Below are 21,783 nucleotides of genomic sequence, written 5' to 3' on the forward strand. Positions count from 1 at the left end.
ATTTTTATGCTTACATAAAAATTACGTCTCAAAGAACTTAAAATAATTTAAACTATTATGCAATGAAATGTTAAGTACAATGTCATAATATGTTCAATTTTCTAATCATTTTCTTGTTATTTAATAATTAGTAAAACTATAATAAATTGTAATTATAAAAATTAATTGTTATATTCTATATAAATTTATATTATAATTTATATTCTATATCTATTACGAATCCAAGATATCAATGAAGAATCATTGAAAATATAGATATTATATTTTATGTATTAAAAAAATAGAGCAGATATGTAATATTTTTGTTACTTATTTCATTGATCTTTATAATTTTAAAATATTTTAATTAAATTGTTATTATATAATAAATATGATAAAATAAATATTTTTAGAAATTTTTTAAAAAATATTTTAAAATATTTTGAAAGAAAAATTGAAAAAGAAGTACTATTTAAAAAAAAAATTAAGAATAATAAAAATAGATAAAAAAAATCCAAAGAAAAAGATTGATATTTTTTTATAAAAATAAGGTAGAATAAGATAGAAAATATAAAATTATTATAAAGAGATAAAATTAAAAAATAAAAAACGTAATGAAAGAATTATTTAAACGTAATGAAAGAATTTCCTTTTTATGTAGATATACTTTATGTAAATTCAATTTTAAACAGTATCCATCAAAATAATATTTTCGACATTTCAATGTTTCAAGTCTGAAAATTGCGCATTTCGATTACTTTTTCATCGGTAACTGTGAAAGATACTATTCGCGAAATCAATGATCCTGTAAATATTGAAAGAGGAATGAAAGTTCTTGCCATTCTTAATTTTTTAATATGCTTTCAATGGTATTTGATTTCTATTTGATTTCTTAAAAATATTTTATCTAGTAAATTTTTTTATTTATTTAAATCATATTATTTTTTTTCTTGTCATGAAATTTATTTTTATTTATATATTTTATTAATAAAGTTTTTTTTTTAACGAAGTATTTGTAATGATTTCTGAGAGATTGACTAAGACGATATCAAACTTACATAGTATTCTTTATGTTATTTTTATGTCAGAAAATTTGATCAGAAAACTTGAATTTTTGAAATGGTTAATGGCAATAAATGGTTAAATAGCCATTTTTACTAAATTAAACTTTTTATAAATTAAGTAATTTCGAAAAACCAAAACCAACATAAAATTTGGAAAATAATAAAGAAATGAATTATAAATTTAAAATTTTAATTTTAGATAATTATTAATGTTTTAAATATTAATAAAAAATTTTCAATATTACATATTAAAAACTATATATAAATATATATATTAAATATAGGATATATTATTAATATATAATATTGGATATTATTTATATTTTATATATATATATATTATTTATCCAAATGTTACTAATATAATAATTTTCATTGTAGTAATTGTAATCGAATTGAATAGCTTTATATCCGTATAATATCTCATTTATAATTTACCAAATTTGATTATTCGTTTTTATGAAGAGAAAACATGTGCGACTTATCAAATGTCAAGAATTCGATATTCTTAGACGGTAGTAGAAAGACATAGCAATTGCTAGTATTTTGAGCATATTTCAAATAGAAACGAACTCGTAATAAATTAGTTAGAATTTAAAAGCATGAGGAGAATGCTAATATTTGCGATTTTTGATATAAGCAACTGAAAATTATACAGAACATCACATAAATATTAAGGTAATATTTAATGACGATTTTTATAGCAAAAATAATTATATTCATGTTTGTGTAAGAAGTTCAAAGTATAATATTACAATTTTTTCGTTATATCAATATATATCAATATGTCGAAAACTAATAAATATTTTAAGTTAAAATTGGACTCCTCTTCTCCTTTCTCTAAATATCTCTAATTGTTAGTCTAATCAGTCTTTTGAAATTTTATACCAAATATATATTTATAAATTCAAATAAATATATAATGCGTAATTACACTTTTAATGATTGATATTATATGTATATAAAATATATGTTTGAATGATTCGTTAATGATTAAAAAATCATACGCAAATTATTCACAAGCACTTATTGTTCGCGAGATTTATAAAATATAATAAATATAATAAACAATATAATATAATATAATATAAATATATTTATATAGTAAATAAATTTATAAATTTCGGAAAAATTCCCCATAGAAATTCTTTTCTGATATTATCGCTCGTAAACCTCTATTAAGCTTAAACAAAGAATGACATTATCTGAGAAGACTATCGTTTTTGAGAGTTTAATCGACATTTATAATTGTATATTTTCTTCAGCTTGCCTGAGGCGAAACTCGATCGTAAGAATGACATATTTCAAACACAGTTGATTCAACAACATCATTCTAATTCGAGAAATTTTCCTCTAAAACTTGGAGATGTCGCGACTCAGGCATTGTTATTGGTTATTATCATGCCCCACCGAGAAATGCCAATTGAACTAGGAAGGGGTTTTCTGAGGGCACGAGCTTTTCTGATGAAGAGACTCTCATGGTGGACATGCCATAGTCTGAATGCCGAATAATTACATAGTTTTTTTTCTACATGTACTCTGATCATCGTACATGATTATCTGTTGTAACATTGTGAGAAATCCTGCTCTTTTATATATTATACGCACGGATAATCACTCATTTTTAAGAAATATACTAATAGTCATCAGCTTTTTTACACACATGTATATGAGTTGAAAAAATATTCGACACATGCACTTAACAATCCACCATTATTATTACAATAATATTGTTGCGGGCGCAAACACAAATAATATATGAATAATAGATAAAAATTATAAATTATAAGGAAAAGTAAGAATTTGCAAACAATATTTATTTAAATAGAAACGAAATGATATGTCGATCAATATAAATACAAAGACATGGAAGCAGTATCAACTCACTATGAAATTAAGAGATATGACATCATCCCAAAAATGGAATAGTTTGATAATTTCAAAAATATAAAACTTTAAAGGATCAATAAAAGTTTGAAATTTTTAAGAGATTCAAATATGACCATAGAATTTTGATTAATAAGATTCTGAACTAATAACTAATTTTGTGATTTTAAAGCTGGCATTATTGAAATTTAAATAATTTATATCATTTAACAAAATGTATACTTAGATATATGTTAGATATCTTGCATATGGTTGCATTAAAATAAATAAAATATATGTTCGCAACCACTTATTTATAAACAGTTTATTCGGAGAAATTTCTTTCTATTATATAAATAGAAATCCTTTTCTGTTTTTACGCAGTCTGAATAATGCTGGTTGGGAGGACTGTCGTTTTTGAGAATTTAGACGTTTTAATTGTATATTTTGACATAACCTAGTCTGGCGTATATTTTAAATACTGTGACAACTAGCACCACTACAGAAAAATACTGTTCTGTTTCTGCTTATCTTCGTATACTGACATCTTTGTATATAGATTACTACTCCAAGTGAAGAATTTTCTTCTAATTTGATGATGTCACAAAAAGAGGGAAAGAAAGAAAGGAGGACACTGATATTAGTTGTTGTGTGTCCCAAACTTCCAATCCTTTCAATTTAAGCGAGAAGGGATTTTCTGAAGGCACGAGCTTTATTTGAAATAAAATTTCATGGTGAACACGTCGTATTTTGACTACCGGATACGATAAATAGATAGTTTATGAACACATCGTCCTCTGATATTTGGTACGATAGTTGGATACGATTACTTATCGCCATCTATAATTAGAGGTTCAAGGTACTAGATACGACATAGTTTATGAACACGTGCTCTGACCGTCGGATACGATTATCGTACTTGTAAAGAAAGTCTTATTGTGAACCCGTCATATTCTAATTGTATTCTAATACGATACTATAGATAGTTTGATCTAACACCACATCGTGCTCTGACAGTACTCGTGCTTGAATACGATTATTTATTGTAAAATTGTGAGAAATTCAGCTCTTTTATAGACACGTGTAACCAATATTACAATCCAGTAACCAATAATCCACTCATCTTTAAGAAATATATTACTTGTTACAACATTTGTCGAAAGGCATTCTACAAACATCAAATTATATATATATATAGTATATATTTATATATATATATATATATATATAAATAGTTTATGTCTACTAAACTATTACAATACTATTACTGCGAGCACGAATAACGTAAAATTTAAATATAAATTATAATATAAATTATAAAACGAATAAATTAATTAAATAATTAAACAAACATTAAATAAAACTTTATGTTTGAATTATATATATTGTTTCAATGGTAATATTTGATAAAAAATTTGAAAAAATTAAGAAAAAATATATCAATAAAAGAAAAAAAAGGTCAGGTTATATGACAGAATTATCAATTTCGTTCAGTCATCACAATATTTATTTTAGAATATTCGTACTCTCCCGCATCGATTCGCTGTATACGCCGTCGCGATTCGAATACAAGATCATACATAAAAAGTTTTGTGCTCTATTCTTATATACAGAGAACAATCACGTGTGTTCGAATGTTATTATATTCATATAAGAATGTCTGGTCACTGCCGGTCAAAGTAAATCGATTTTAATTTATATCGCGCGAGATACACCATTTATCTTTCAATAATTTTTCCGAAGAATATCAGAAAAACTGAAATCGTATCATGATAAAATCGTATAATTACGACGTAAACGTAATAACGAAGTTATTAATTTGTGTAGTATCAAAAATACATGGTGGACAAAATTATACCTTTGCACTTTTTCTATTGTAATATCGTTTTAATCGCTCGTAACATCGGCCAAAATTTTCCGATCATTTTTGCTATTGTATCGATATATTGTGCTCTGTTATTTTTAAATTCGGGTCACACACTTTTATATATATCAGATTGTCTTCTTTATGAATCAAATATTCTCTATAACCCTTGAATCAGAGTACTTATATAATTCCATTTCAGACATATCTACTACTTTTTGTTATTTTATTTATAAATTTTATTTAAAAATTTTTATTTATAATGTATGTTATACTTGCTTCCTTGAGTTATGTGAAAACGAGTTTTTCGCATAACATAAAATATATGAAAAAATAATACATTTTAATCTTTCAAAGGATGAATCTAATTAAAATCAAAAATTATAATTATTTTTGTTTTTATATTATACATAATATACACATGACATATGGCAGTAGATCAAAGTTAATAATTCATGAATAGATTTTTACATATTCATTAGAATTATTTATTCTTAATATTTATATTTTTTGAAATTAAAAAATATTTTTCAAGAAATTAATGTATTTTTTTTAATTTAATGGTATTTTATAAATAAATTAAATTAAAATAGAAATAAATTAAAAATATTAATTTTTCTGATATTTTTATGTAATATTTTTCTGAAATTATATATACATTTTTATTGCTTTATATCTAGGAGTATATAATATAGGAGTATATTATAATCGAGAAACTAATTAATATAACTATACATCGAGTAATTAAATATTTTATTATTTATGCTAATGATCGATTTTAACTATAATATTCAATAATTTCTTTAATCAAAATATTTTTATTTAAAACGTGCATTGTTATTAGTGAATATTATTATTCGATATCAGTAAATTAATTTTTAATTTGTAATCATTTTATTATTCATTTTTTTAATTTTATTATTCATTTTATTAAAACATTTCTAAACAATAAATTTAAATTACATGTTAAATTTATATTAATATTCTTGTTTAATTTTTTTTCGATTTATCATCTTAGATATTCATTTAATTGTCCGATTTTGCGAGCGACACGATAATATGAAATGATATAATTCGCAAATATTTATGAAATGATCATATTATATAACATCGATTTATGATTATCTTTTTATTATTTCTTCGGTTATCTTCGGCTAATTTTCATGTATATTCATGAAAGCAGAAATTCAATAGAGATTTGTGTTCGAGTTCCTAGGAGACGGTGTCCTAAAATTGTTACGCATTATTTTCTAATTTTATTTCCTAAGACATCATTTTAACTATAACGACATCGATCATGTATGTATTTTCGTTTATCGTTTGATTACAGTATGAATTCATACATTTTTTTATTAATTCTTTTGCATATTTTTTTATTCGTTTATCTTTAATTTTTTTGTCGTTCTTATTATTTCATTTTTATTAAATGAAAGAAAAAATCAAGCTTAGATGATTGTTCCGCCTCAGAAATCGTATTGTTCGGATGAAATGAAAAAAAAAGAAAATTTAATTATTTAATTATTTAGGCGTAAATATTGTATTTATCGATAGAGATTTTATCGATAGCAATTCGATTTCAAGGAATATCATTTAGATATAAAGATAACAATTTCTATCAGGTTCAAATAAGAATGTCTCGAAAAATTCAATATAAATAGTCTATTTTCATAATTCATAAATGGTTTAAAGAGATTACAAGATATCAACCTTTAAAGCATTTCTCTAGTTTTGTTTTTTAAGTTTCTTATCTATACTTTGAATAGATGTTTTATAATCTTTTCGTTCGTATGTTATAATTCTACGATTTTATTTTCATCTATCTTATTCTTATAAATCTTCCGAGTCGAAAGTAAAAAGACATCTCTTCTTAATAGTATTAAGATTATATTTTGATTGAAACTGTAAATCTTATATCCTTCTATAGAATCTTTATTTTTTTATTTTCATTTATGATTATATGTGATATAAAAAATTCCATTATTCTTAAATTTCATTGTTAATATTATAATATTAATATTACTGCTTTGTTATTCTATCATTGCATAAATTGCAATGAAATCTAATATTTCAAAAAGTAAAATTTTTATATTTTATTCTTATTTATTTTATAATCAAATATTATAAGTAATATAATGAGTAATTTTGTCATTGAACATATTTATTAAGTATATTTTAAATCGACTCGATATTTATGCTTTTAAAGGTTGTATCTAACGATTTGCTATTTTAAGAAACGAATTTATCTGTCAATTTATGAATCAAAATTCTCATTCACTTTCTTATCTAAATCTTTCTTATCTTTATATTTAATTATACATACATTTAAAACAGCGATTTCCAAACATTCATCTATCGTTTCATATAATTATTTTTGTATTTCATTGACTTTTCATTTTCTTTTTTAAATATTATTTTTCCTTCAAACTGTTTGGAAATTTCTGCGAATAACGAGATGAAATCTTCTTTATCAAAGAAGAGATTTTGATTTCGTTATACAATCGATTTTTATCAACAAACACATACCATCTTAATATATTTTTGATTTATGTTATATACAAATATCTCGCATAAGAAACGTTTAGGATTGTCTAGCTAATGATACGTTTTCCATCCTTGGTTCGAAAGTCCAGTTCGTCGGAAAATCTAATGAATAATGAGCTTGATAATGTCGAATTTTGAATGATTTTAATAATATATTATCCTTTAATAATCTAATTCATCGTTTCAAGCGTTTAATTGAATTTAAATATTTATTATTTTTATATTTATTTTTCATTATATATTTTTTTTTTGAAATGTTAATCTTAATAATTTTTTTGAATTTTTTTTTTTTGTAAATTAATTTGAATCGTTTTCTTCTTTTGCAAATTAATTTGAAATTATTTTTCTTTTGAAAATTATTATAAAAAAAAAATAATGAAAAATATGACTAAATTAATTAAGACATAAAAATTTTCTAATTTAATGTGATTGGACATGAATGAAAATGAATGATAATAAGTATCTTCAACTTGATATAATTGAAGCGAAAAGTTTAAATAATATATAATTAACTTAATATTTTTATTAATTTAAAGAAGTTTTAGTGATAATTTTTTTAATTTAAAAAAAGAAATATAATTTTAATTTGAAAAAAAATTAGAATATATTGAAACTTTATTGGAAAATGAAGATGTAAAAATGAAAATGAAATTAAAGAAAATAAAAAATTGTTGATTCGATAAATGAAAACATAAAACAGAATGAATTTATAATAAGTTTAATTTAAATTAACGAAAATTAAATTATAATTATAATATTTTAAAAAAATATATAATATGAAAATATATATAATAAAACTTGAATTAAAAAATATCAAGTTAAAATAAAATGATATCAATTTAAAATAATTAAAAATACTGAAATAAGTTAATAATAATCCATAAGTTATGATAATGGAAATCTAAATTAATGAAAATACAGAAAAGTTTTTTTAGAAAATATAGGATAACTAAAAATTCAAAATACTTTAAACTGCAACAAAACCTAATTAACTTAAAGTAGCTGAGAATGCGAGAAAAAGATTCAAATTAAAGATAATGAATACATAGTAAAACTTCGCTAATCTAAAAAACTATGAAAGATAACATTGGAAGAAGTTTGAAGAAATTTATCTATTATAAATGAAAGAAAAGAATTTACATTATCTGATAATGATAAAAAATTGAGAGGAAATTAAATTATATATACATTATATTAAGTAAATATATCATATACTATTTTTATTAAAGATAAGAACAAAGTATGAATTTATAATTTATAATTATATTTAATATTATTTTAATATATTTTAATGTCATGAATTTTCAATAATGAAACTTATATACCTTTTTTCAATAAAATATATTTAATTTGCAAAATTTCTATTAGTTTGTTTTATTTTTATTAATTTCTTTTTTCAATTTTATTAAAAAAACATTTATACTTATTATTTATATATTTACTATATATGAACTATGTATATATGTATACATAGTAAAACTTTTAGAATCAATGAAATGCATTTTTTGTCTTTTAATTAATAGCTTGAAACGAAGAATTAAATAAACGACATGGCAATTATCACTGTAAATTGTGATAAATATTCTGGCAATAGTATTTAGTAGAATCTATTCAATTGATGATTTTACATTGTTTCCTAGGTATATAGGTATCCTTATAGGAATTTTTATATTTTATAGAACCATACAACGTCCCTGGCAATTATCGTGTTAATTTATGCTAAGCTTAAATTTCCATCGGATCGCAACTTCAAAAAAATATCGCTGTATCATAAATAATTACAATTAAAATTTTTCACTATGCTCGTAAAAAATTGTGTAAATATGTTCCTGAATATACGGGTTTCAAATATATTGAGTTCATTTTATGAAATATTAATGAATCGGAACACATATTATTGATTAAATTTCAAATTTTTACATTTTTGTTAAATAAGTGTTTAATGATATGAAGATCATAGGAAAAAAATTTGATAAATCTATTTGTATTGATTTTCAGTCATTTAATATGATATTTTAGATAAAAATTGCTTTAATATATCAAAAATAAAAAAATGAAAAAAAACTCCATTATAATTATAATAGCATACAAAGAAATAGTTTAATAAATAAAACTTAATAAAAAAAAAAGATAAAAAACATAACTTATTTAATTTTTTTCTTATGTTTTTCATTTAATATGAAGTTCTTTTTTTTATTTATTAGATTTGAGAATATCACTTTTTAAATACTTCTATTTCTTTTTTTTTAATTTAAAGTATATTTCTTTGCAATTTATTTTTGTACTTAAATTGAATATCAAAAAGATGTAGGTATATATTTAAAATTATCATAGATTGCCATTCAATAAATATTTACAAGTAAACTTTAATAATTACGACATCATTAGTTTTCATCTATGTTATACTATACTTAAAGATGCAATATTTATAAGCAAATTTCAGACTATTAGCTACTAATAGTAGCTTAAAACTTGTACTTGCAAATTTTTATTTATTAATAATCACCAGTTTTCTAATAAACAATGATCATCGTAACTAATGTCAACTATTGTTAATTATAATTTCATTTCACTATTAACTATCAATTTTTTCAATCATAGATATATTTTGAATGTGACATAATAAATATATGTTTCATAGGTGAGAAAATAATTATTATATACAAAATAAATAAATAAAAATATTATAATTTTATATAATGTAATTATATAATGTAATCCTAAATAAAATAATTTTAAATTTTTATATATTACAATAGTACAATTTATATAATAATTTATTTCTATAATAATTATTTAATTCTTTTAATACATGATACGACATGTATCATTATTCTTATTATATTCATTATAAGTAATAAGTAATAAATATTGTAATACTATTAGTATAATAAATGTTTTGGTATGATAAAATATTCAAAGGAAACATAACAATACGGTTGAATATAAAAATATCGTTTTGTAATACTGTTAAATATTTCTACAAAGTTTCGACCCGATTGTGTTTAAATTCGATTTTATCATCAAATTATTCTTGTTATGAATTATCGCCGTTTATTGGAATGATTTTCTTTATTAGCACCATGCATTATATCTATATAGTTATCTAATATATTTATATATTTTTTAGTAACGAGTCTACCAGTGATAGTATATATATTTGCCATATATTAACAATAGTTTGAATAAATTTCTTGAATCATATAATAATATTTAACATGCGTTTAAATTTCTTTTATTTTTTATATAAAAAATATTTGTTATAATTTAAATGAAAGTCTTTAAATACATATAGTGCTTTTTAAAATTATGAAAAATTTATCATATTAATTTAAATTAAATTCATCATATTGCTATTGCAATAAAACTTCAAAAGGAAATACTTTTCCAAAATTATTAACATTGATATGATTATTTTGAAAATTGATTTGAGTTAATTGATTAAATTATAATAAAACCTTAATTGGAATTTATTAGATTTTAAAAAATAATTAATTTCTACAAAAAGTTTATTATTTTATGAAAAACAAAAATAAAAGATAATAATAATTTGCTTCATATTCATATATTTTATGAAAAAAAAAATTATTTTTAAAAAAATAATGAAAACAAATTTATTAAAAATTGGATATCATGTCTCTCAACAATATTTTTAATATTCTTATCATTAAAAATCTAATATATTTACTTTCTGAAATCATTTTATTACAAAATATATAGTTGTATTTTTATTTTTTCCAATCATTTTCAATATTACAAAAAAAAAAGGAAAAATTTAATATACGAAAACTTAATGTAGATTTAATATCATGATCATATTTGTTTTATTTCATATGTGAACAAATACTGTATATTAATTTTACTTTTCCAGCTGGTAATAGATTTGTGGTAATAGTGGTAATAGTAGATTTTAATATATATTTACGAAATCTTTCTTAGATGTGAAAAGATTTAGATCAGAAGATTTACTGTTCATTTCGTGAAAATCCTCCATGTTTTACATTTTCCTATCGCTTTTATGGATTCTGACGAATTCACATTCAGTTGAATTCGTATTAACCGTTATGTACTTTTTTGCAAGAAGAAACTATCACAATTTTTTATTAAATAAATTAATAATATTAATAAGAAAAAAATCTCAAGAATGAATTGATTAAAAAGTGAGAATCAATTAATGTCATTCTTATAATTATGAGTTTTATAATAATGCATTAATTTTTAAAAGAAAGATTGAGGTTTATATTCAAAAAGATATCTAAAAAGAAGTATTGATTTAAAGAAAAATAAATAAATTTTTTTATAACTCGAGAATAACAGATAAGAAAATATAAAATTTATAATTTTTATTTTCATTTAGATGAAATATTATTTTTGTTTTAATTAAATTAATTAAATAATTAAATTATTTTTAAAATTACTTTTAATCTTCTATGCATTATATCATAAATATTATAATATAAATTATTATAAACTAATTATTATTTTTTAAAAATTAAATAATTCAAATAAATAAATAACAAAATTAGTAAACATTATATATATATATATAGTATTTCAAAGACATAAGATGTAAAAATTATAAAAATTATATAAATAAACATTGTGATAAAAATAAACTGATAGTGATAGATTAAGACTAAATGATTTAATTATCCCACGCAATAGTGTAAATTTATTTTCATCAATAATGTTGTAAAGTCAATAAACTTATTTATTGATTCAAAATGTAAAGTTTTTATCTATTAATAAAAATGTTAAATATATATGTAAAATAATATTCAATCATTTAAATAAAAATTTCAAATTATAATTTAAAAAATTTCTTAAGATGATTTAAATTTTTTTTAATAAATTGCGATTGTCCTTGCATTGAATTTGTAAATTAAATTCATAATTTAAAATTAGATGTAATAATATTGCACGTTACATATAATAATCAAATAAGTCGAATTTGAAATATTTTCAAACATAGCAAAATTAGATTCAATAATAATTATTTTATCTTGTTAAATTAGTAAAATGATAATCACTGAAATGATAATTTTGTTATTCAACAGTTTAAGGAAACTATTATCGTTTATCCGCGTATCTTTCGATCAACGATTATCTCGAAGAGATTTGCGTGTGCCATGCTCATAAATCAAACGCATCATCGCTCACAATCGAAATTTCGGATTGGATTTTGCCGTTGGGTTCGTTTCGATCGGAATTAAACCGATCCCAACTACTCCTAATGTCTTGCAAATTTCATTGCTGCCTCTACATGCCATTACTCGAATATTGTCTAGGCAAACTGGCCACATGGCTTCAGAAATTCGAACCGTAATCGATATAACTATATAATATATTTGAGAGAAGTTTTTTTATCAGTTTTATTATACATTAATACATCTTAAATCAATTATGAAGTATATTAAATTATCTTATAAATAATATAATTTTAAAAGCTTATTTTCAAAATATAATAATAATAAAAAATATTGTATTTATTTTTAATTAATTAATACATTAAAGTATTCACGAGAACTATCGTGAATCTGTCTTTTAGTTAAAATATTCTATTTAGCATTTTTAAAATATATATACTTACATGAAGATTGAAATTTTTTTTATTATTTTCTTTATTTTCTTTATAATATTTTCATTATAAAGAGAGAGAAGAAATAAATGAGATCTAATTTTGAATCTTTATAAAGCATGTAGAGTTTTCTAATTTTATTTAGTAAAAAGTAAAGAATTTAAAATGTTTTAATAAAATATATCTTGAAAAATAAAAAAATACTAGATAAGATTTTAATAAAAATTTTATTTTAATAAAAAATTTATTTTTATTAAATAAGTTAATTTTAAATTTTCTTTTCTTAAACAACTGTTTAACTTTCGAATTGAAAAACATTACTAAAAATTTTAAAAGTTGTTCAAAAGATTCTATTGTAAATAAAATATATTTGAAAGTTAATACTCTTAATTTAAAATAACATAATGGAGATAATATTTATATTAATATTGATTATATTATTCAATATTTGATATTATTATTTTAACTAATCGAACAATATTATAATAAACATTAATTGATTTCATTTTAAAATTTTATGATAAATAATTCTTTGTAATTAAAATTGAATCTCTAAAACAGTTTTATTTATAGGATGACTTAATAGATATATGCATGTGTTTTTCTCGATTCTTTTTTTTTTTTATACAATTAAGATTTTCAACATTGATTTTATCGAATAATTTTAAAATAGTATTATTTTTTGTTTATTTTTATTTTATGATTTTGAAAGATTGTCATGACAGGAATATTTTATAAAAATCACAGATTTCTCAGAGCAATCGTGAACGTGTATTTATTTGAAAATCATTCTTTTTGTTTTTTTGTGGAAAGTTTTGATGTGTATACTCTGCTAGTAAATACGTATTGGTGAACCTTGCGGGTTTAATTTGGTTACAATTTGACTTTTTAATTCGGATTCTGTCGTTGATTTAAATTAACTATAGCTTTGTTTTTTTATTTCTGTCAATTTCAATCAATTGTATGTATATTTTTTTTGTTTATTTTTTTTTTCATCAAATTTATCTTGCTTTTTTAAAATATATATTTAATAATTCTTTTTTGTTTTTGTAATAAAATCGATTATTTCTACATATTACAATATATACAGTATATACAATATGTATATACACTGTATATACATATTGATTTAGTAATTTGTTTTTAATTTTATAAAAAAAATAATTTAAAAAAATAATTTAATTTAAATAAATACAAATAAACTAACATTTATAAATTTTATTTATTATATATCGATCTTCTAGATTTCTTTTCTTTTCATATTAAAATTAAATAAATCTTTAAAATTATTAAGTTTAAGTTTTCAATTTTCATTTTCCAAAATCGATCATTGTTTTTTTTTTTTTTCTAAAAAGATTGTAGATTTCCTATTATCGTTTTTTTCTTTAAAGTTTTGTTTGTCTGTTCAGATAGGATATATCCACTAGTGCGCGACATAAATTTTTCATTTTCGAATGCCGTGAAAATTCAAAGATTTCCCGCACATCCGTGTTAGCCCGCTGGCAATGTTGAAAATTCAATTCCATCGGCTTCCGATCGATTGTGGTCTCTAGCCCGAAGATATATCTGAAATTCCTCCATGCACTATCACCTTCTCTTCTAAATATTCTCACGTTTGTTTCAATTTTATCCAAAACTTGATCTATTTTTCCTTCTATGTTTATCTTATCTGTATTTAATCCAATCCTCTTATTTTATATCTTTAAATTTGGGAAATAATTAATTATTTTTTCATAAAAATAATATCTTTCTTAATCTTCAATTATTTTTCATCATTTTTCGAAATGATTTTTATCATTTTATCATTAACGATTCAAATAGGAAACATATTTTATAATTGCATTTCAAAAATACAAGAAACTGTAATTTTCAATGATTTTTCTTGTATATCACGGATAATTTTTCAATTAGCGATTCGTTTTTCTAATTCTAATTATTAATATATTCTTTGTTATTTTTTCAAATTTTCTTCTATATTTTTCTTTCTTTCTACAATTTTATCGATAATTTTTATACAGTATTCTTAAAAATAGAATTATAGAATATTTCATTCAAAATTAAATTATTAATTTTCTAATATTTTAATAATTTGTTGAAAATTGGATTGAAACATTATATTTTTTTTTTTATAAATCGTATTAAGTCAAAATCTCTTTATCAAATATAACTATCTTTAAGATTTTTCATATCAAATTTATATTTTTAAACACAACGTAATTCAATTATATTATTTAATTGCAATTAATAAATATTTTATTGCAGAAACAATATAAAAAACAAAATCTAATAAAATTTCTTTTTCATAAATTATTCTTAATATTTTCTGTATCTTTTATGAATTAATATCAACGATTCGATTTTCAATTGAATCGTTCAGAAACGCACACCTTCGACTATTTCGTATTCAATTGAATCATCAAAATTATTCGAAGAGCCGAATGCACTGGTAGACACGTTTTCATGTTATTTAAATCGGAAGAATCCTTATTTTCGAGACATGTTTCGTTTTTTTTTATTAATTACATACTTCAGGATTATCGATACGACACTACACAAATTAGTTTATCATATGTTCTGTACATAATATAACATGATTTTTCGAAACATGAACTTTGCTTTGTTCGTATATCACACCTTAAGTGAACGTATATTAATATCGATCTTTTCTAATCACTCTATTTTTCGAATGTTTCATTTTCGATTATCCAAATCGAGACAATCACGTTTAAACCCTAAGAGAATTTTTTCAACAATTTTTCTTCTTTACATCGCACTCTTCACATGATCTAGTTTAGTCGAAGAAGTATCTGTTCCGATTTGCTAGTTCTTTCTTTTCTTCGCAGAGATAGTACAAAGATCACTTTTTCCTTTGTCACGAAACGGAAAAGATTTAACGAGGTTTTGTTTGGACATGTGATCATTTGACAAATTGAGTCGAGCCAATAGATGTATATCTCTGGAACAGATTCTTCGACCATTATTCAAGTGATCTATTTTTAACATAATTGATTAATTATTTAATAACATATTCAACCCGGATCTTCAACGAGCTAAAAGTTAGTATAGAAATTTGATTCATTTTTTAGATTATACATCAAACAGATTGAACTAATTGTTGTCATAATATCGACTATTTACACCAAGCATTTTTAAGAAATTGAACTCATTTAGAATTGTATATACATATTAGAATTGTATGTATTATCTTTATACATTAATACTATTAATTTTGTTTTAGAATTCTCGATAATAATAGAATTTATGATTAATCAATCATCAACTTGTATTTCAAACAACTTGTATTACAAATAAAATGGAGAAAATTATTTCAATTATCGATAAATTTTCTAACTATGCTATATCATCTATATATTTTGAACGAAGTTTGGTTTTATAAGGATTATATAAAAGATTTATTTCATTACTTTTCCATTTTGTATAAAGTATTTTGTGTGTTAAATCATTATCCGGATTGAATGTGTTAATATATATAATTATTGAATTACTGAATTACGATTTTTAACAATCTATACTTAATTAATTTAGGAAAAATTTTTTATTTTATTTTTAATTATATCTTGAATTTTTTATGATTAAAATACATGCTTGATTCAATTCACATTCTTCCAATTCCTCTAAGCTAAATGTGTAACGCGATGACATCATCATTACATCACAGTTATATAGTAAAAATCAAATTTAAAAAATTTATAGTATTCGAATCAACTTATAGAATACTTTACAATGCAATGTTTCGTTCACGAAATCGAAATGAAAAATCAATTATGGTGGGTTCAAATTTGTTTCAAGGGTCTTGCGATTGGCTCGACGATCGAAGTTATCCCCGGATCACAGGAAGCTCTCATTAGGAGCGTTTGCAGCGATGTCGATTGATTCGATACCTTGATTATTGAGACGCTCTGCGTCCATCTCGCCAGCCTTGATCTCGCAATTATTAATAGGATCGCCGTATTGGCTCTGATAAAATTCTTCTCTCATCATGTGGTTCAAGTTACTGCAACGGAAGTAAAGGATCTCGCGAAACGGTTTTCGAAAGTCCCTGTTCAGAGTCGCATAGATGATAGGATTCAATAGGCTGTTGCAATAACCAAGCCAAAGAAATAGACTGGATAAAAATGCTGGGATAGCATCTGGATTCTTGAGAAATGGCCTGACCAAGGCTAATACGAAGAACGGTAACCAACAAACTATGAAAGCGCTCATTATGATTCCTAACGTGGTGCTGGCTTTCCTTTCTTTTGCCAGATGGAACCTTAATTTCTTCTGATGCGGCGAATTCGTTACACTACAGGTGCTGTTCAAATGATTTCTCACGATCGTCGACTTGGTCGATGTCATCGGTGGTGTGGTTGTCGTGGACGAAGAGAGGACGGGCTTCTCGAGCTTCTGAAGCATTGGACATTGCGACTCATGGCTTTTGCGAGGACCACCGGTAAAACACCGCACTGTATGACCACTACACTGTAACAACAAGAAAATTGAACAATCATTGAATTTTTATCCTTTCTTTTTCTTTTGTTTTTTAGTTTTTATAATTTATTATTATTATTAAAATATGATAAAAGTTTGCTTATATGAAGAAGAAATAGATTCATATAATTAGATTTTTCATGCAATAAAAGTTTATTTAATTTTTGTCACGAGCTATTTTTGTTTAATAGGAGTTGATAGTTTTATAAAAAGATTTCATGAAATATAAAATGCATAATAATACTGTGAAAAATGTTATAAATTTGGAAACAATTTTGTATTAATCTTTTATATTTAATGATTTACTTATTTTATATCAATGATACAAAATATATTTTCTATTATATTATAAAAATATTTATAGATTGGTCATTCTATATAATAGAATGACGCGGTAATTTAGATAACAGAAATTTGATTAAAATTCAAATAGTCAAATAAACATTTTTAAAATTTAATTCATATAAAGTGAGGTTCCACTGAACTTGAACTTTATTATCGATGCATTTGCTCGATGGAGTTTGGAGTTCTTTGAATGTTTGGTTTTTCAATGAGAATTTCTGAATGCGTACTTTTACAGCTTTCAAGATGGCGTACAGTCTCATTGATATGCGTGATGCACGCGATGTTCGTGTTGTGGTTTCAAATTCTGTGAGATCGGAATTTTAAATGGAACGAGTGGATAATAAATAGTCTGTATTTACATTTGAGGTTAAATTGATATGATTGTTTAAGATGTAATAAACAAATAAACATCGTATTTTGCAATATATGTAACATAGTAGAGATAAAGAGAGATGATGAAACAATATTTATTAATTAAATTTAATTTTTGAAGAATTTTATTCATTTTATAATTTTCAATTATTTGAATTCTAAGATATATTGAATAAGATTCGTTAATTATAAGAAGAAAATTCCCATTAAAAAATTTCTATTGAAAACTTCTATTAAATTTATAAATATTATTTATATATTTATTATTAAATTTATATTATATATTGAGAAATAATGTTTCCAATAAAGTGTTTATAATACATATAAAATTCGATTGATTTTTTGTGATTGATTGAAGTTTATTTTAAAAAATCTAATTTATGATATTATATGATAATTATATAATGATTTTATGATATTTTTATTTATCCAATTATCTATTGAATTCGATAAATAAAATAAATTTTATAAGATATTTTATATGTATATATAATTAAAAATAATTTGAAATTAATCTTTTTCAAATAATCAAATATAATTGATAAAAATATTAAATATCGTTTAAATAATAGACAATATTAATAAATGAAAAATAGATATCAAATAATAAAGAACATATTCGTCGAAATTCATAAACATGTTTGTAAATTACACACCGCAAGGCATGTTCTCGAATTGAACTTGCAATCTGTGGACGTGATAACAACGCTACTGTGGTTCTCGATCCTTCCGGTGAAACAAATCTCTCGTGTATATCACTGCAACAAGATACTGATACTGATAAACACAATAAATACAGTATTTCATATTTTGATACCTTCGTTAATTGTAAGTAATTAAATTTAACGAAAATTTTAACTATTATTATTTAAAATTATTGTACATTGTTCATATTATTACATATATTAAATGAAATATAGAAAAATATATAATTTATATATAATTTATAAATAATATATAATCTCATTTTTATTTAATAAATTGTAACATTTTAATTTAATAAGAAAAACAAGAACAGTAGAAAATTAGAAAAAGCTTTTAATTAATTCTTATAAAACGTAAAATCTAGTCATTTCTTGTTTTGCAATTATTTTTTGTGTTTTTTTATATTTGAAATCATATATTAGAGTATGAATTTTAATTAAATCCAAATGATTTTTATCCGCGAAATGTTTAAAATTCGTAAAATATGCTTATTCGTAAAATCTAAGAATTATATGTACGTGTATAAAATCTTCATCATGTTTATACTATCTATTATTAATGTGATATATAAATATATTTTATTATTTATATTTAATTGTGTATATTAAAAATAACAAGTTAAATTTAAATTTAAAAGTATAAAATTGAAAAGATATTATCTATTCATAAAAAAGAATATAAAATTTTGTAAACAAATAATAGTATTATTAATAGTATATATAATAGGATAATAGTATATTTTTATGCAAATTATTGCATATTTTGTACAAACGAAATAGGTTTGAGAGTAAAATTTAAAAAATGATTCTTAAAGCTAAAATATAATAATATATTTTCCATGCATTAATTGCATAAAAATCTGTAGCCTAATTGTTAATATGTTATTAGATAACTATATCTATTTTTGTTAAAGTTTTAAGAAATTTTAATTATTTGAAATGATAATTCATTCACTTAATAAATTAATCTATTATAATTTTATAATTTCAAAGTCTTTGATAACATTAAACTTATTTTTTTCTTTATCAAATATGTATAGACACTTAGGGCTTGCGTTTTAACTTCGTTTCGAAGGAGTGTTGAGGTAATCGGATTGCATGCGATTTGGAGGGGAAGTTGGTGCGTTCAATACAATATATTGTGTTTGATGTTAAAATTATCTTAAATCTCTTCAGTTAAACAAAATACTATTTAATACAATATATTGTGCTTGATATTAAAATTATTTAAATCTCTTTAGTTAAATAAAAATACTATTTAACATACTTAAGATAATTAATAGATCATATTAAGTAATAAAATTAAGTAAAATATTATAATTGAAATAAAAAAAGATAAAATTTTCATCGAATATATTATATATATATTTCATATGAATATTAATTGGTGTATTATTATATTTTTGAATATTTATTACTTTTTTATTTTTCATATAATTACGCATTTTTATTTTTTTATTGTCGAGTTTTAATTTCTCTTTAATAATAAAAGTTTTATTAATAAATTATTTTAAAAAATTCCAAACAAATTTAATGAATAAGTAATTTAAAATTATTTAAATAAATAATTAATACTTCATTTAATTTCTATTTTGTTTCTTAATAAATTCTTCTGTATTAATTTAATACAGAACATTTAGTAGCTTTGTTTCTAATTTATGATTGTTAAGATTAGCTTATAATTAAATGAACATAAATTTGACATTTATTGTTGTAATTGACTGACTGTTTCACAATGATCGAATTAGAATTACAATCTAACATAAACCAAATTAAATTCAATTATTCTGTTTCCGAGCACTTATTATTTATGAGATTTATGACCAATTTATTCAGAAAAGTTCCTTGCGCGGAAACTTTCTCCATTATTATTAATGGTCGTCATTAAAACTCAATAAAGGATGATATTATCCGAGGAGACTGCTGTTTTGAAAAGAATTTAGGTTCTATCACTTTCAATTATATATTTTTGACATATTTTAGTCTAGTTGGAGTTGTAACATGATCTCAAAAGTGACTCTACAAACACAACTGATTCAACAGCAACCAATATCATCTTACTTTGAAATCTAATAATAAACATACGCTGATCAATTTCTGATTATCAACGTATCTTAATGTGATGCAGATTAGGAGCTTAATCTGAGAAATTTTCTTAACTTATATCTCTTGGTTATTATCTTGTATCTCTATTAAATTTGAAAGAGATTTCTGAAGACAAAAGCCCTCATCAAAAAATAAGAGAGAGTGTAATTAATACTTCATTGTGAAGACATCATGATTCTTCTTGTAACAAGAAATATGTTCTAATTATTGGACATGATTACCTATTATAGCATTATGTGAAGAAACATTTAATTAAATCGTGAATATTGCAAATTAATATTGTGAACAAATCGTATTCTAATCGCCAGATATGACAAAAAGATAATTTTCTTGTAACTACATCGTGTTCTGACTATCGGATATGATCACTTAAATTGATATTATGAGAGACCCAGCTCTCATATAAACACGTATACTGTAATATAATCCACTTGTCGTTAAGAAAAGCATTGTCGCGAAAGAGCATTCAACATAAACATGCATGCGCCTAACGAGCTTTCATCCATCACCAACATTATCATGGATACATTCCAAACATTAGAAATACACATATATAAAGTTAAGCATATGTTTCCAATTTTATTTGTTAACTCTTTGCACTCGAATAGTAATTCTCAGATTAGATTATTTGAGTTCGAACAGCGACAATATTTATTTATGATTGATTTTTTTAGAATATCGCTTCGTGAATAATTTTCCTAAGATTTTTATAATCTTATGAAGTATAGAATTATATAATGTCAAATAGCTAGATTTTCTTATCTCAAATTAGATTGTGACTGTGGATTAAACTACATTTTCAGTATTAGTCTGATAATCGTGGTAATAAGAATATTATTTTCAAAGCTTAGAATGTGATAATTAGATGAAGAT

General features: G+C 22.1%; 2 protein-coding genes across 3 annotated transcripts in view; one reads left to right on the plus strand and one right to left on the minus strand.

The window, feature by feature from the left end:
- bic (bicaudal) overlaps nucleotides 1-21,783 on the plus strand; it is a 138,723-nt gene that overhangs the window by 9,869 nt on the left and 107,071 nt on the right. The gene's annotated exons all lie outside the window — the stretch shown is intronic.
- 5-HT7 (5-hydroxytryptamine receptor 7) overlaps nucleotides 15,380-21,783 on the minus strand; it is a 244,495-nt gene continuing 238,091 nt past the window's right edge. Inside the window, exon 6 of one of the 2 annotated variants that reach the window (XM_086915893.1) lies at nucleotides 15,380-17,374. In XM_086915893.1, the coding sequence (XP_086772019.1) occupies nucleotides 16,742-17,374 (633 nt within the window). In that variant the 3' untranslated portion in view covers nucleotides 15,380-16,741. The remainder of the gene's footprint in view (nucleotides 17,375-21,783) is intronic. The other variant, XM_086915896.1, reaches the window with a different exon arrangement.

This window comes from Apis florea, unplaced genomic scaffold (assembly GCF_048593485.1).
Source record: "Apis florea isolate Af1SG1 unplaced genomic scaffold, ASM4859348v1 contig_2190_pilon, whole genome shotgun sequence".
In the NCBI taxonomy this organism is placed as follows: Eukaryota; Metazoa; Arthropoda; class Insecta; order Hymenoptera; family Apidae; genus Apis; species Apis florea.